Source organism: Parus major, chromosome Z (genome assembly GCF_001522545.3).
Source record: "Parus major isolate Abel chromosome Z, Parus_major1.1, whole genome shotgun sequence".
In the NCBI taxonomy this organism is placed as follows: Eukaryota; Metazoa; Chordata; class Aves; order Passeriformes; family Paridae; genus Parus; species Parus major.
The window spans coordinates 14,217,558-14,234,430 of record NC_031799.1 but is presented as its reverse complement, the minus strand read 5'-3'; the positions used below and the strand labels follow the sequence as shown (position 1 = coordinate 14,234,430).

At 36.5% G+C, this 16,873-nt stretch overlaps 1 protein-coding gene across 1 annotated transcript in view; it reads left to right on the top strand.

Annotated features, from left to right (window-relative positions):
• HCN1 (hyperpolarization activated cyclic nucleotide gated potassium channel 1) overlaps positions 1-16,873 on the top strand; it is a 194,367-nt gene that overhangs the window by 148,904 nt on the left and 28,590 nt on the right. The window contains exon 5 of the mRNA XM_015615519.2: positions 3,422-3,568. Coding sequence (XP_015471005.1) covers positions 3,422-3,568 — 147 coding nt within the window. The remainder of the gene's footprint in view (positions 1-3,421; positions 3,569-16,873) is intronic.

Genomic DNA, 16,873 nt, shown 5'->3' with positions numbered 1-16,873 from the left:
ATTTTAGGACAAACAATTCAATATTCATTAAAAAGACATAGTTGTTGAGTGTTTAGCAACATGGTATTTACTCCTTTCAATGGTATTGAAAAGGTCCAGAATGCATGTTTGTAACAGTTACGGCACATCTCTTCAGATGTCCCTTTCTAAATAGTCCTTCCTGGAAAATCAACAGATACCTGCAGGAGCAAGGATGGAAAGGCAACTACAAATTAAAAAGCAGAGACTTTTGTGTTTGAATGTAGTCTGGTGCTTCTCACATGACATACTTAAAGCAAGAAATTAAAGAAAAAAAAAAGAAACTTAATCTTGAGAGGGCTTAGTGTGGCTCTGAAAGTTTTTTTATACAATTTTAATAAATACCAGAGGTGTCTTTATGAATGTGGGATTAAGACATCTCTTTTCTGAATAAACTGAAGTAAACAAGGAAAAAACCTCAAAAACAAAAAGTAGCAAAAATTCCACCCCCCCAAAAAAAAACAAGCAAACCAAAATTTTAAGTCTAGAGGGGAAAAGATAGAGGATGTAGTGTAATGAGAAGAGTTATTAGAAAGAAATTATTTTTCTCACATATAAAAATGCAGGTTCAAATGCTGGTAGCTCAGGATTTGTTGCAGCCATTTTTAATATGATTAAAAGATCATTTTTTAACAAAGTTTAACTTTAATGACAATTTTATCCACTTCAGATCTAAAATTATACTTAGAAAAATCAAGAAGCTACTGAATTATCATATATTTTTAAGGGATTCAAAACACTAATGAAAATCTTTAAACTTTTTTACATCTTTTATCTTTTCCAGAAAATACTTCAGTTCTCTTAAACTACTTGCAATTTTGTAATGTGTGAAAAAAGCCTCAGGAACAAAACCCAGTATAATTACATAGAAGTGAAAAATACCTTTCTTTCTAGACATTATTGATATCTCTGCTATCCACAAAGAAAATACTCTTCAATATTAATTTAGACAAATTCCTGGCTTATTACATAAAATTAAAAAGACTATATTAGTCTTGTTCTTTTTGTATCTTCATTTCAGGATTTATTTTTTTTTTGCAACTGGCCTGTGGCACAGCACAGTGGCAACTAATCTGGAATAGCCACAGTACTGCCAGTAACATGGAGCAGGCTGACACTATGAACTTGCTTTTCTGAGGAATTGAAAAAGTAATTATTTCTGCTGCTGAGTTAATGAAAGATATCAGTTGCTGAACAGGAGGGCAAGTTAAAAGTTTTGAGGTAACACTACATGTGAACAGAATGTCAAGAAGGGAGTAGCAGAACGATGAATGTTACAGAAAATGAGCCGAAATCACACACTGAGAAATACTAGGAAAAAAAATTATTAAAGACTAGTGATAGTATACTACCCACTCACAGGCTCAGATATTTAGATTTGCAAAGGAACCTTGATATTATATTAGATGGTTAAAACCTTCTGGGAATTGTGGAAGACTTAACTTCTTCATAGATTTTTAAAGAAAAGGATGCTAATATTCAGCTGTGCCTATTATTCTATATATTACTAATTTGAAAAAGCTTTGAGACATGCCTGTGATACGCAGTACATTCCTCCTAGTTTTAGTTTATTCTTTTTCCCTAAAATTTTCTTGTGTAAGCATAAATCTTGTTAAAGTAAAGAGCTTGCTGGTGCAGGAGAAAGCCCCCATTCAAATAACAGCACTAATGCAAGGCAGCAGTGGAAATTGCTGCCCAAGCAATTTCCTTGTAGCTTGAATTTTCTCTATTTCAGGGTCATTCTGGTATAAAAGTCCTTTGCAGTTTGCTTGCTTGCAATATGCATCAGAATGAATATATTTATTTTATTACCAAGGATTATTTGTTATTAGTGTTACTTAAGCATATTTGTGTGTGAATAAGATTGTGTAGAGGGAGCAGCCCCTATCCTAGGGGCCATAGTGATGTCTGATTCTAACCCACAACATATGGATAAATTTCATCATATCAGAACAGAAACCAATGGCAAGCATGCAAATTTAAATCACACATCTAAAGGATGTGGGTGAAGAATTGTTACTGCAGGGGGTCAAAATGACTGCGCAGGGGTTAAATCACTCTAACATATTCATCATACATTGTTTAATAGTCCCATGCAAAATTACTTTCCTTGTATTTTTGGAATGTATGTTGTACACATGGCCTCATCTAATCTTTTGCCACTTCGCAAAGCAAAAGCTAATTTCAATTCCAGAAGATAGAAGAGTCTTCAGCTATGTAAGTTAAAGGATATGTGCTGCAGTTCACAAAGAGGGCATGTACATAATACATTTACTTAATTGTTCTACAGAGGTGCCAATCCTAATTAGGACTTCATTGGTTTTTCCATTGAAAACAGTTTAAATTCCCTAATTAAGCATGAAATAACTAATAAAAAATAAATTAAGACTGTTTACATATGTGAATCAAGTTTCTGCCAAGTTTTAACTCACCTTTCAGCCTGAGATGGGATTTATCCTTCATATCCTTTACAGCTGAGACAAGGATGAGGGCTCTGAGGGGCAAAAGTCTTACTCTAGTGGATTTGTCCATTTGCACTTTAGACAACTTGTCCATTTTGTGGGTCTCAGATTAGCATGTAGTTTAGTACAATACAACTATGAGTATGTCAATTTGGGACTTCGTTTTCTGAAAATTATGCTATCCAATCCATTTTGAAAAATGGAAGCAAAAACCAAAAAAAAAAAAAAAAAACAAAAAACAAATCCAAACCTCCAGGATATAGGACAGAGGACTAGTGAAAACAAAGAAGCCAAATGTACAGGGTAAATGAAGTCAGCTCTTCTTAGTCTCTTGGGTCCTGGTATCTTCTTTTTCCTACAGCTTCTATTTCCTGATCCCATGCCTATTTTTCTAGTTTACCTCTCTCTTCTATTTGTCACTCCTGAGGAATGTTTTCTATTTCATTATCTCCACAGGTCTTAACTGCATAAGCATACACAACATTAATAAGTTGCTCAGTAATACAGCATAGCCTTTTTCTAAAACTTCACACCTTCAGCTTTCCCCAAATGCAATGCTACAAACTAAACACTGTGTGCAACTTTCCTGTCTACTGCATGAGCTAAAAATCATGTTGGTGTATTTTTGCAGCTCCTGTACAGCTGGGAATTTAGGAAATGTATGAGAAGCATGAGGGTTTGGCTTCTAAAAACCTATGCATTCATTATTAGCCTTTCTGGTAACAGTAGTTTCTGTAATTTATAGATATGCTGTCATGTGAGTAATTTTACATTAATTAATATTTGTGTCAGGTTTTTCTGATGTGAAAAAAATGTTAACTTTATAAAAAATGTAAAGATTGAGTGGACACATGAATGAATTCGTATTTTGTAGGTGCTTTTAGATAGCAAAAATTTGAGGCTTTTTTTCTGATTCTTCCTTTCTTTTTTCATCCTGACAGTACAAACAAGTGGAACAGTACATGTCATTCCACAAGTTACCAGCTGAAATGCGCCAGAAGATCCATGATTATTATGAGCATCGCTACCAAGGCAAGATCTTTGATGAAGAAAATATTTTGAATGAGCTCAATGATCCTCTCAGGGAGGTAAGATTAAAGTATTTGAATAGCTCTTCATGCTATGAAGAAATTTCTTGTCTTTGCTGTTTCTGTGTTGAGATGCTCTTTCCATTCTATAACATTTCATCTTCTTTACCATAGTCAGTGAATGGCCAGGATAATTAAATTTATACTAGGTTGACACAAAGAAATAAGCAGATCAACACTCTATTGGAGACCAGCCTGTCAATCACTGCCACACGAGGATGTCAAAGGGTGAAATCCTCTCAGAGAGTAAAACCCCACCCTTATTGCTATCTGAAACTCCTGCTTTTCTGACACTTTAAAAGAGAATGGCTGGACTAAAATGATCCTGAGTGAAACACTTTTTTCACTCTCCCTACTTGCTAGCCACACATCTGTACAGATAAAACCACTGGAAGTCACCATATAGGGAGACTTGCGTTGTTTAATTTTGTAAAGTGGTGTAGTTGGTAAAGGTGGTCTTTACTTGAGGTGAAGAAGCGGCAAATTGGGGTACAAGCCCTTAAAAAAATCTCTTTTGTTGTAACTGTAGCCTGTATTCCAGTTTTAGGGGTTATGTTGTGCTATGTTATTGATGTGAAGTGTGGGAGCAGTTGGAATTTTCTTTGCTAGCGTAGGACGAGAGCAGTGTTCATCTTGCAGTAGCGGAAGTAGCTGCTTAATGGGAATATAAATCAGACTGTCTTCTGTTGGTTGTGCTCATGCCTGACCTGCTCAAGGATGTTGGCTGATATCCTCTACTGAAAGGAGAGGGGAAAAGCCCAGAGAAGGAGCAAGCTGAAAAATTCAGAGAGAATAGAGCATAAACAGGGAAAACAGAAAAGAAACAAAGTGAGGGTGGAGCAGTCTGGTATGTGATGAAATCTGTAATCTTCAGTGCTACCAAGTAATGCCTTTTAATATCCTCTGCTTTTGGAGGAGTGGTGCTGATTATGTGTCCGTATGTCTGTATATATTTGGCTATGTATAATGTATATAAAACATCCAACAGAGCACAGCATGACACATCTGTACTTTTGGAGAGATAAGTGAAGGTGGATCAGGTTTTTTTTTTCATTTTGAGGCATAAAGAGAATAGTTCTGTGGTGGATTGTCTGTACTACTGGATCCTGCATTTTTCTGGGAAGGGAAAACATGTTATACAATCCATTGCCAAAATCAATCAAGTTCCATATTTGAAATAGTCATATAGAAACAAGGCCTAGCCCAGTCACAGTTTATCCACATCTCTGTTGTGAAAGTCCCACAGCAGTGTCCCTCCTAAAAACTGCCAAGTGGCAATGGTAAGTGCTGCACAAAATTGCTGGGTCTTTGCTAGATGCTTCAAGTCAAAATCAGGCCAAACCATGATTGTTCGAACAATTTAAAAGCTCATGACTGAGTTCCAGATCCTGGACCTACTTAGTTCCTTCACACATGTGTAGTCTGAGGCCTTCCTTTATGTTTTGAGTTTGTGTTTTGGAATGCAGGTAGAGGGCCCTGACTTTTGCCTTGTCACTGCCTGTTTACACTGTGGCTCCCCTCAGTACCTTTTGATATGTCAGGAGGATAATGTACTACAAAAATCTTCCTTTTGGGACGGGAAAAGTGTGGGAATTTTCCCTAGACTACAGTGACAGTCAAAACATGAATCTTGGCCAGTATGGAGCTTGTGTTTTGTTAAGAGAACAGAAGCATATACAGACACATCAGTACTGACATCAGAAACAGTTTAATGTTTCCACTTCTGAGGAAAGCATTTCTCCAAAAGTAAAGCCTAATACCCTTCCATTGCAAAATACTTTTTTACTAACAGCAATTTGCACCCTAATTACATGTGTTTTCCTCTTTTCCTGCCCCCCTTTCTGTTTCATTCTTTCCACCCTCTCTCCCCTAGCCCTGTCCCCTTCCCCTCCTTTTTTTTCTTATAGCTTAGAAGCAGAAAGGCAAATTTGGTCAACCATAAAAAACAAAAAGCACTTCTGGTGGGAGATCAAGCATGGAAAATTTCAAAAATTAATGAGCCCCTAAAAACATGAAAGAAGAATAGAATTTCATGGAAGGAGTGGCTTCTGATTTTGCTATGGTTATGCTGTACTTAGCAGGTCTTCTTTGTTCTCTCTATTATATAACAAAAAATTAACTACAATCAGGTTGCACACTGACAACACAGTAGTGTTCCAGAGAAAGGTCAAAAAAAGAAAGAGAAAAAATAAGAACTGGCCACTGGCAGTGCCAGAACAGGTTTTTTAAGGAATCTGTCCAAATTTTCATGGCAGCTTATGCACTGTGGCCTGAAAACATCACTTATGTATTTTGCTTAGTTAATAGTTTCAAATTCTGTTTTAGCTACTTCTTCAGCATGTGCATTTTAGTAGTGCAGGTAGTATTACTTTTTGATGTAAAAAATGGATAATAAATCAGAGCCTTTTAAAGGTGGAACTGCGTTGTTCATATATTGGATGGGCTTTACCATCTTACGTGCCAATAACTGCACAAGGCTATAATGGGTAACAGCACAGATAGCCTGGCTGTATCATTGAAGAATAAATATTTACTGCATTTCTTAAGTTTTTAATTAATCCTACATTTGATTATACTTGGAATTTAGCATAGAGTAAACATTCAGAGTCTCCACAGGACATACTTAGCTGGATGAAAGTAGCTTCTGACAAAGATACTAATCTGAAACCATTATTTCCTCACTTGGAGTAAGCAGAACAAAAGAAACCATACTAACTGCTGCATAATTATAGCATCATGAAGTGTTACGAAAAAAATTGCAGGGTTTTCACTACTCCTTGTTCTCAGCCATTCAAATTTTCTGTATGGGCTGAAATTTTCCACAGCTATGCTTTTCTTAAGAGCAATGACCTTCTTTTTGGTCCACATTTTAAAATTTTGGGGTTTTTTTAGCAGGAAAGTAATTATGCATGATATAAATATGATCATTCAACCATTAAAAATAGCTAAAGTACATAGAATTAGCAGCAAATATCTGTGGTAAAAATAATTCTTACATGATAAATGCTAGTAATAAAGCCGTATATGCTTATAAAATCATAGAATATGTTGAGTTGGAAGGGACCCTCAAGGATCATCAAGTCGAACCCCTGGCCCTGCACAGCACCATCCCAAGAGTCACGCCATGTCCCTGAGAGCCTTGTCCAAACCCTTCTTGAGCTCTCTCAGGCTGCTGCTGTGACCACAGCCCTGGGGAGCTGTTCCAGTGCCCAAACACCCTCTGGGTGAAAAACTTATTTCTAATAGCCAACCTTTTTCTAGCCCTCTCCTAACTCAGCTTCAGGCCATTCCCTCGGGTCCTGTCACTGTCACACAGAGCAGGGATCAGTGCCTGCCCGCCCCTCCCCTTCCCCTCACAAGAAAGCTGTGACTACAGTGAAGTCTCCCCTCAGTCTCCCCCCGGCTGAACAGACCAAGCGACCTCAGCTGCTCTCACACAGCTTCTCCTCAAGGCCCTTCTCCATCCTTGTGACCCTCCCTCTAATAGTTTAATGTCTTTATTATACTGTGGCACCCAAAACTGCACACAGGACTCAATGTGAGGTCACACCAGTGCAGAGCAGGACAATCATCTGCCTTAGTAGCAGAGGTTGTAGCATTTTCATTGTAAAGATGTTAATTTTCATGAGCTTCTGATCATTATGTATGGAACATTCATATTAGATTGGATGATTAAAATAATGAAAATCTGAGGAAATATTTGATGCATGTGTGTGAGTGCCTAGCTTGGTTGGGTGATAGAAATAGAGCCATGTTTATTGTGGGAAATTAACTAAGGCTTCATTTAAAAAAAAGGAAAAGGGAATCCTGAACCTTTTTAAACTGTACAAGGCTCTAAGTGTTTCAAAGCTGAGTAAAGGAACTAGTGGGTGACCTGTATCCTTCAAGGATAATCTGATATTAACAAAGAGATTGCATTTGATGGCTGGGCACTAAGGCAACATTTATGAGGCTGAAAAGCTCTGTATTCTCCCCTGTTTAGTTAATTGCATCATTTGGGCCTATTAGTCCACTAGTAATGCAATTAATTGGATGCTCTTAGCTCTACACAGTGAAACTGAATTAACCAAAAATTGCAACATGTGTATACTTGCTTGTAAGGACACATGCTCTCTGACAAAAGATAAGGGTTTCTTTACATTAAATTCAGAAATTTCACTTGAACTGAAAGCATATCCCCTTTTTCACAGCTAGACTTTATCTGATAATAAGTGTCCAGTCTTCTCAAGAACAGGATAATAAAGACACTCCTGGCAGTTACAATTTTGGTAGAGATGAAAGATTTTAAATTGCTTCTTAGAGGCCACACAGGGCTGAATTCATCAAACCTATCTGTAGCTCCATAGAAGTTCTGCAACAAATTTAAGATAATCATCAGGCTTTCTGCACACACCACCCACACACACATGCTGTCACAGTAAAGAAAACCTAGCTGACTAGCTTACAAAAAAGGCTGCATCTTCTAACAGCAGTTGATATGTGAAATAAATTCTGTCTTTAATAGCATTTGCAATTAACTGTCTCTCTCCCTCATTTCTTGAGGCAGTGATTAGAAACAATTAGCATATTTCCTTTATATAAATATCATCTCTAGTTCTTCAGCTGACAGAGATATTAAGCTTCACATTTTTTAACTTATTATTCTTACCAGCTACAAGACTTGAACATCCTTTGGCCTCAGATGGCCTTAATCCCAAAAGTGGTCTTGGTAGCTGTCATGCTGTGAAATGGAGACACTACAGACAAGAAGTTTAAAAAAACTAAACACAACAAAACCCACATGGACCTAAGAGAAATATATTCCAAAAGAACACCTGAATTATAAAAGTTGAAATACATATACATTACTAGTTCCATCTTGTGACTGAGTATAAGTCAGAGTGACTCAGCTCTGGCCTTTGTCTAAGCCATCAGTCTCGCCAGCAGTGGCTGTGGGTGGATGCCCAAGGAAGAACAAGAACAGGGAAAGTATGGTGTGTCACTAAATGACTCTTCCAGACTCACAAAATTTTCAGGTCGAGGGATGCTCTGAGACTGGTGTCATTTGTCTACTGGGTAATCCTTAATACACATCTCTTCCAATTACTTATTAGCCTTCTTTATTCGAGGTACTCTCTGCAACCACACCATCCTTTGTCAAAGAGCACAGGCCTAACCCCTCCTGCATGAGAAACCACCACCCTCTTTTGGGACTGAAAAATGTTTTTTGGTTTTGATGGCCTTTATTTCTTGTAGCAAAGATAATACAGTATATAGTCAATTTTTACTGATTTTGCATGCCAATTATGATTTTATAGATCATTCTGATAACATCCTTAAACTGCGTTTTTGGATGGTAAATAGACATATTTTAGTTAATCCTTTCTTGCATGGAAGCTAGATCGTTCTTCTTGCCATTTTAATTTTTTTTCCCGCGGTCTACTATAGCCTTTTAGAGGTGAAAGCACCAGGTCTGCAGCAAGAATATTGATGCTATAATAATGCAAGTAATTCCTGACATTAATTTGCTTTTTAATCACTGCCAACCATTGAGTTTGCTTTTTAAATTGTAATGGTAAAAACTAACTCTAAGTGGTAAATACATTATTTCATGTATTTTTTTTAGGGTATCGCTTAATATTGCTCCCCACCAGTAACTTCCAACTAGACCATAAGGAGCTTCTTGCAATTTCTTTTTAACAAGCTTCTCCACCTTTACATGGTGGTGTTTCTGGAACTGAGCAGACCTGTGTGAAGTCCTTGACCTTTGTTGTTCCCGTAGGGAGAGTGAATGCAGGTACATTGTGGTACCTATTACAGCCTAATGAGTCAGGTGTAAGTTCCGAGAAGCATCTGGCACAGCACCTAGAGTTGTATCAAGAGTGGCATTTTGTGACAGTTCTTGTAAGGAAAGTACTCTCACAATAAAGTGAAGGAAAGCTTCCATTACTGGATTTATAATTTATATTGTATCTGAGTGAAAATTGGACCTAAATCAGACAGTTTGGTACTCATAGACAAATTAGCCATTTTTGTAGAGAAATTAGTTTGTGTTTGTGAAATCCATTTTAAAATTATCAATTTGGTAACCTTAGTGTTCTTTCCTAATTTTCTTAATTTCCCTATTAAAATTTATCTCATTTTTTAATATCTTTCTTTTTATTTAATTTTATTTATCTTTAGAAATCACAAAGCAATGTATTCCTATTTAGACTATATTATAGCCCTGTGCACAAAAGATGAAGCATCTCCAGAGTAATAATATAAGGCCAAAATGGGGTGTGATTAGATTACAGAATGCTTTGATCCTTTTTAATAGTGTAGTCATTATGATTTTTGGGCTATGGACTTTGAAACATTAAAATGATGGTAGAAAAGCATTTTTTTATTAAAACATAATAAAGTATCATAGAAATGTTTGTATTTGGAGATTTTGATTCCATAAAAACTTATCTCCATAAATTTATATCTTAACAGACAGGTAACTAATTCATTGCAATTCATTGTACTTTTCTGCATTTTAATATGCAGTGATCCTTAGTATGAAGCTTAAAGAGAGGAAGGAAGAAAAATGTAGCCTTATTATAGCTGTAGTCACATTGGAAGTCACTTAAATATCTCCTTTTCTTTAACTGGTGAATTAAAGGGATTTTTGTTTGTTTGTTTGTTTTTCTCAGAGGCACAGATAAAGTATAACTGTAGTTCATATTCTAGAGTACTGAATCATGAGTGAATTATGCAGCATGTCAGTTTTGCAGAATAAATGCTGATATACCACAGTATGATTTATTTGACTATTGCTGAAAAAAGAAAATTGGTGGTTTTCAAAAATCTGTGTAAATTATGTCTAAATTTCAGTCCAAGTATACAAGGCTGAAAGAAAGGTTTTTAGCAGGAACTATAATGAAGTTTTTAAAATTGAAAAGAGTAGCATATGGCCATTTCAGTGTGGAAATGGGCAGATAATCACCAGGTGATTGAATTACTGTGTTTTAAGATGATTTTCTGCCACAGGTGTGACAGTAACAAAGTGTACACACTCAAGGCTGTTGCCCAGGGACCCAAGACAATGTGGTTTGATTTGCTGAGCTCTGGGGGGCAAGTGTGTTTGTCCTTTGATGTGTGCACATTCACAGTGAACATGCTGCAGTGGAATTGTCAGCCATTTCCATTGCTGTTCCACATGTTCAAGAAACTTTGATCACAGTCCTTTCTGTGTTTGGCATGCTTTATTAGCAAATCAATCCCGAGCTGAGACATGCCTTGACAAGTCCCAGATCTAACTGCTTCCAATAATACAGATAATAATACACCAGTTCTTCTCAGTAGTTATGATTTTGAATAGTCATATTACTGCACCTACAAGGTTCCTTTGTTGTAATTGTTTAATAAATATTTCAGACATGACAGTTCTTTCATGAGCTCTTCAAATATATTAATCCAAATAAATGCCCAATTCTTAATGCAGTAGTTGTCTTTCATATAAAGAAAGAAAAGTCATTTGATAAAAGTTCCCAACTATTTAGATGCAAGCTGGATGCTGTGAGAGAGGTAAAATCCTGTTACAGAAACAGTCTGTGCCTGATCCTGTTGGAAGTGCTGTTTTCAGGCATCTGAAGAGCAGAATCAGAAAGGTGTTTTGGGCACCAGGTCCAGTGCAATGAGAGAATAGTGGCTGTCCTGCAGACAAAAAATTCACCCATTGCCTTATCCTGCCCAAGATCACACTTCCAAGTGTCTGTCATGTCTCAGTGTTAAAACACCAAAGGATTGCTCAGCTGCTTGATACCAAGGTGGTGCTTGGGGCAGTGGATGGAAAGAGTCAAGAACTTTTTTTTTTTAATTTCCATGTAGTTTCTGGTGAAAACCAAGAGAGGTTGCTATAAATTGGTGCCTAACACAACATGTTCATTTCTATCAGATCTGAATATGCTATTGCAATTAGAGATAGCATTGCTGAGTTTTAGAAGGTTCAAAATAGTAACATACTTCAGATAACTCCTGAGTTAGTTCTTGTCACATAAACACATTCTTTTTAATAGCATGCTTGCTTTGGCTTGACAGGTGTCCTTTTTGGTAGGATGTGGAAAATTTTGGTCTATTTAGCTAAAACCTAACAATTTTTGGCTCTAATCCCTGAATTGTGACTATGAATCCATTACAATAAAACATCAGAATTTAAAATATGCTCCTCGGAACCCTCTAGAGAATAACTGAAGATAAATGAAAAATAAGTAAATTAAAATTCTTTATGCAGAGCTGGAAATTACATTGTGGCTTTTAAATCAAGATTAGGAGATGCAGGATCTGGCACCCTGGTACCTACCAGGGTTCTCCATTTCTTCCTCATCAACTTCTGCAATAAAGAGTCAGGGCATTCCATAATGAAAAAATGAGAAAGGGAAGGGGGAAAGCAGAGGGCAGGATGCAGCTGGGACTCCAGTAGAAAACATATTTCAGATAAGACAGGGATACACAATATAAACATGGCCACATCCCTTTCCTGTAAATCTCATTAATGGAGGTGGGTGAAAGTGAACATTTTTTCCTTGAGTTTTCACTGTGGAATTTAAGTTCAGACAGCAGGCTAAAGGCTTTTGAAGCAAATTTGTTTGGAACCAGTAAAAATGCTGTGGGGGGCATGTAATACAAAAGGTTTTGTGTTGAGGGGGCACCCTTTAAATGTGCCACTGTCCATGAAAGTCACCACAAATAAAGATTAGAGTTGTGACTCACCGCCAGCAAGAGGAGATAAATATGCCATGAACTGTTTGATGCAGAAGCAAATGCATGTGCCTATTTTTATGCACTCAGTTGCACATTATGGTAGTAACAGCATACAGAAGGGTACACAGCACTTCCCATGAATAAATCTGTAGTTGCCTTTTAAAAGCATGTGATCTCAAAGGCACAGACAAGGAGAGCAAAAGACAACGGAGCACAAGATCTGTTCTGAATGCACATTTATGAACTTAATGTCCCATTGATACACCATTGGTTTAGGAAGGTTAACCTAATTAAAGCTGTGGGAGATGATCCAAGTTAAATTTTGCACCTCAAGGTAATACCAAATCATTGTTTTACTTTCATCCTAGTGCTACTTGAGAAAAAAAAAGTTGTACGTTACTTTGAAACGTGCACAAAACTACATCTAATCTGTACTTTTGAATAGTTACTGTTATCTAAAAGATGGAATAAGAAAATAATGAAAATCTTTTCTCCAGAAATTTTATTGCCAGTAAGTCAAATTTGAAATACTGAAATTTTTTAGGTACCTGAAAAAAATGGAGTCTCCGCTACAGCTCCAAAATCACATTTTGAAAATATAATCTCTTTTGATGAATCATTTTTAGGTGAGGGATTAAGTGGAATTTGAATTAAAATATTTGAAATTACTGGAAATGGACAGATAATGAAATATAGTGTAGATATGGATGCTCAAGGTGTTGAACTACACGTGTTTCATTTAAAGATAAGTGTCTAACACAGAAAGAACTTGATTTATGATACTTCTAGTGATTAATGAGAGTCTCAGAGATGAGTGAGTTAAAAGCTGGAACAAAATGTGGACATGCATTCACAGTGTTACTCACAGAACACTGTGAGTACAGGTACATACTTCCTGGTAGCTCCTGGACTGAGTTCAAGGCAATATTTTTATTTGTCCTCACAGCCTCTTGCACAATACCTTTGCACAGTCCTGGCTCAGTAGTAGCACTGGATCCTAAGCCAGCCCTGGTGGTAGTAGAGCACTGATGGACAAGGAGTTCCCTGAGAAGGATTTTAATCTCTTAGCTTTTTCTGTGGAGTCTATGTTAATTTTCTTCTCAATAAATCCATTTTCCTTTTCCCTCACGTGTGAAAGGCAAAAAAATCCTGTATTTGGCTGGAAGGAAACAGATGGGGTGCAAGTTTATGAACTGATCATTGCATGTTTTTGCACTTACTAAATCAATGGATGATACCTTGCCAGACAACTAAAATATTCTGTGGATAAAATAAATACCTGAGTGGTAAAAAACCAATTTAAAGAAAAGCCACATTCCTTGTAATTAGCAGTTGTAACTTCAGCCTGTAGGGCCATCATTACATCACTGTGCAACTGAAAACTATTTTTGTGATCCCATGAATATCCCTTACATGCATTAAGAAATTAAATTTACTTCATAGTGAGAATATTTTTATTTTATGGAATTGAAAATCAGGAAGCAACTGTGTATCTGTGTCTATTAAAAACATAAGAAAAGAGCAGAATTATTGAGAAATATTTGAAAAAATTGCAATATACTATGGAAATTATAACAGATGATTTGGGAAATGCAGCTAATACAGATATCCACAGTCCCCAAAACAAAAATCCAGCAACCTAATGTACCAATCATTGCCACACATTGAATAAACACTTGTGTATTTATGAAAATACAAGTTTTCACAACAATCCGTATTTCACCAAGAGTAGAAAGTCTCCCATCCTGCAGGGTTGGAAATGAAATGGTTCATGCTTTTTAACACCTGGCAGAAAATAGATTCACTACTTACAGGAAAAGAAATACTGTCATTATTGTGTTTGGACAGCTTAATTTGTATAACAGACCTTGAAGGGAATTAAGAGGCAAAGACATCTGTAGAGAAGTAGAAATTAAGTGTATGTAGCTTGCTTTGTCATTCTCTAACACCAGATACGTTCTTCATGATATTGATACTTACAGCAATGGGACAAACTTAGAATGTGAGAAAGAGGTTAATACCCTTCCTGAGCCATTATTTAAAGTTCATGGCTGGCCTATTTTTAGGCCACCATGTGAGAAGATGTTCACTGAAAATAGATACAGATCATGTGTCCTTGCAGAATATAGAACATCAGGACATTTCATTTCCAAAGAACATAATTGGGACTTGGAGCAGAATCTTCTTTCCTCTCACCTCTTTGCTTGGAGATTACAACTTGGGTTATACAAGCACACACTCTTACGTGAGTTGTATCAACCTCTAAATGAGATAGCTAAATCTGATTTGAAATATCCTTCTAATGGGACACATTAATTTGTCACAGTTTGATGTTTTTTCATTTAATCTACAAGTACATGTATCTGTAGGCCTTTAGGTATGCCCATGTACACATGTAATACATATATGTGTGGGAGAGCATATATATGCATATGTGTACATATATATGTCTGTGTGTGTATATACACATAAATATATATAAAACATATATACATATATTCTTACACATACATGCAAACACATGTCCAGAATATCTATGTGAGAAAAATGCTGTGTAAAACTCTGTTGATATCTTTGCAAAGTACTTAGTGGATATATTGCATTAGGTGCTCTGATATGGTCTCTTCTTCTACTGCTGCCATATGTCTCAGCACCTATTTCCTATGCCACCAGACTATATTTATAATATATTACCTTACAATTAATTGTAGTTACAAGGGGTTTAGGGGTCCTCATATGATATAAAATCAATATGGATACATTTATTCGTAAAGGTACAGATTAAGATATAGTCTAAAGATAAGTTGAAGAAGAACTTTCTGAATAAATTGTAGGATTACATTTCTTATTAAAATAAACCTCAGCTTGTGTTTAGTTCACTAAGTGAGCAATTTAATTATGTATACAATTTAATTAAATGCTACTAATAGTTAATTTTTTAACTTTGGGCAGGCAGATGTACTGAAATGGTTTTGAAAAATAATATTAAAATTATGTAAAAACTGCATCCTGTGGCTGATTGGGCTCATCACAGATGCTAATGGCAGTTCCTAAGTGTCTTGCTGTCATCAGGCCCCTTTGCTTTTAGTGCATGTCCAATCCTGAAGTGGAAACACAACACAAGTATTTGTGAAGGCCTCTGTGATAGTGTTCAGAGAGTAAACAGAGCAACACTAGTAAAAGTTGACAGCAGAAGGTTGTAGGTATCTCCCCTGGTTTCTTGTTTATTATTTATATAGCTGCTTCTTCTCCATGTTCTATAGAATAAGTTTTCATGGTGAGAATCTCCTGTGTGTGCCCTTGATCTGTCAAGTCTTGACCGTGATTTGGCTCCTAGTTGTAAAGTGACTCTGTAACTCCATGCCATGCCATTATTTAGTGCATCTGCCTACTGGATGTTTAAAGTCTGATGTGTTACTTTTATTCTAGCTGTTATTACAATACAGACTGGCTAGTCTACTCCTGCCAGATTCCCTTCTCTTTGTGCCTCATGATCTGCCGTTGAGGATGTTTTTGCTGTCACCATTTGCCCTCCTCAGAATTTTTTCCACTCTTTACAACTCCCTTGCCATTTATTCATCTCTTTTCCCTCCAGCTACCAATATTAGCCAAAGTGGTACTTTCAAGCAAATTCTGTCTTGAGGGCTGTCTGGCTGACACTCCACTAAATTATTCCCAGAAACTTCATTTTTATGACCTGCTGATAACTTTTCCTGGAGCAAACTCTCCCTTCATGTCTCACCCTTACAACTGAGCATCATCCTTCTGTTTCACTGTAAACCAGGGCTCTAAAATCAGCACTTTCAGTATTTTTCTACTTCTCCATTCTTGGGCTCTGGTGCAGTGGCCTGAATATGGGTCACGGGCTTCTTACACCTGTATTGCAAATTGCTACTCACAACGTGAGATCACTGAGCTGTTGCACCTGATCCCACTCCAGCATCCTCGTCAGTAGTTTCCTTCAGAAGGCCAATTCAAATGGTATTACAATTAGCTTGTCCCAGTTCACATTGCAAAGCAGTGACGAAGGCCGAGTTCAGAATTAGAAAGGGATTGTGCATCCTCCTTATCTTTCTTTTTATATCCTTCTGTTATATATAGATTTGTACCTCATAGCTGGCTTTGTAAATACTCTAGCACATACACATACAGCATTCAGGGTCCTGTCACACATTTACCTAAGAAATCTAAATAATTCTCAGTCATTATAACCATTATAAGTCTTTTTCACCACTTTAAAATGTGGAATGTACATTTTCTAACAATGTCTAAATTTTGTGTAAGATAGAATTAAGAGTCTGATGTTTCTTGTACATAATATAGAGCAGGCCTTCATCAAATAGTTACAAATCAGAAATAGATGCAAACTGAAATGTACTTAAAAATACTAAACATAATTTCAATGTTGATATTTCAAGTTCAACTAACTGGGATTTATCCAGTATAATCAGTAACATTTAATTTAAGCCACTTAATAAATTTATAGAGAGAGTCTTTGAACCAATGGCCTTTTAAGTCATTATAAGAAGAGTAAGTGTTAACTTAGCAATTAACAAGATAACAGTATTTCTCATCCAGAGCTGCTCAAGAGCTGTAAAA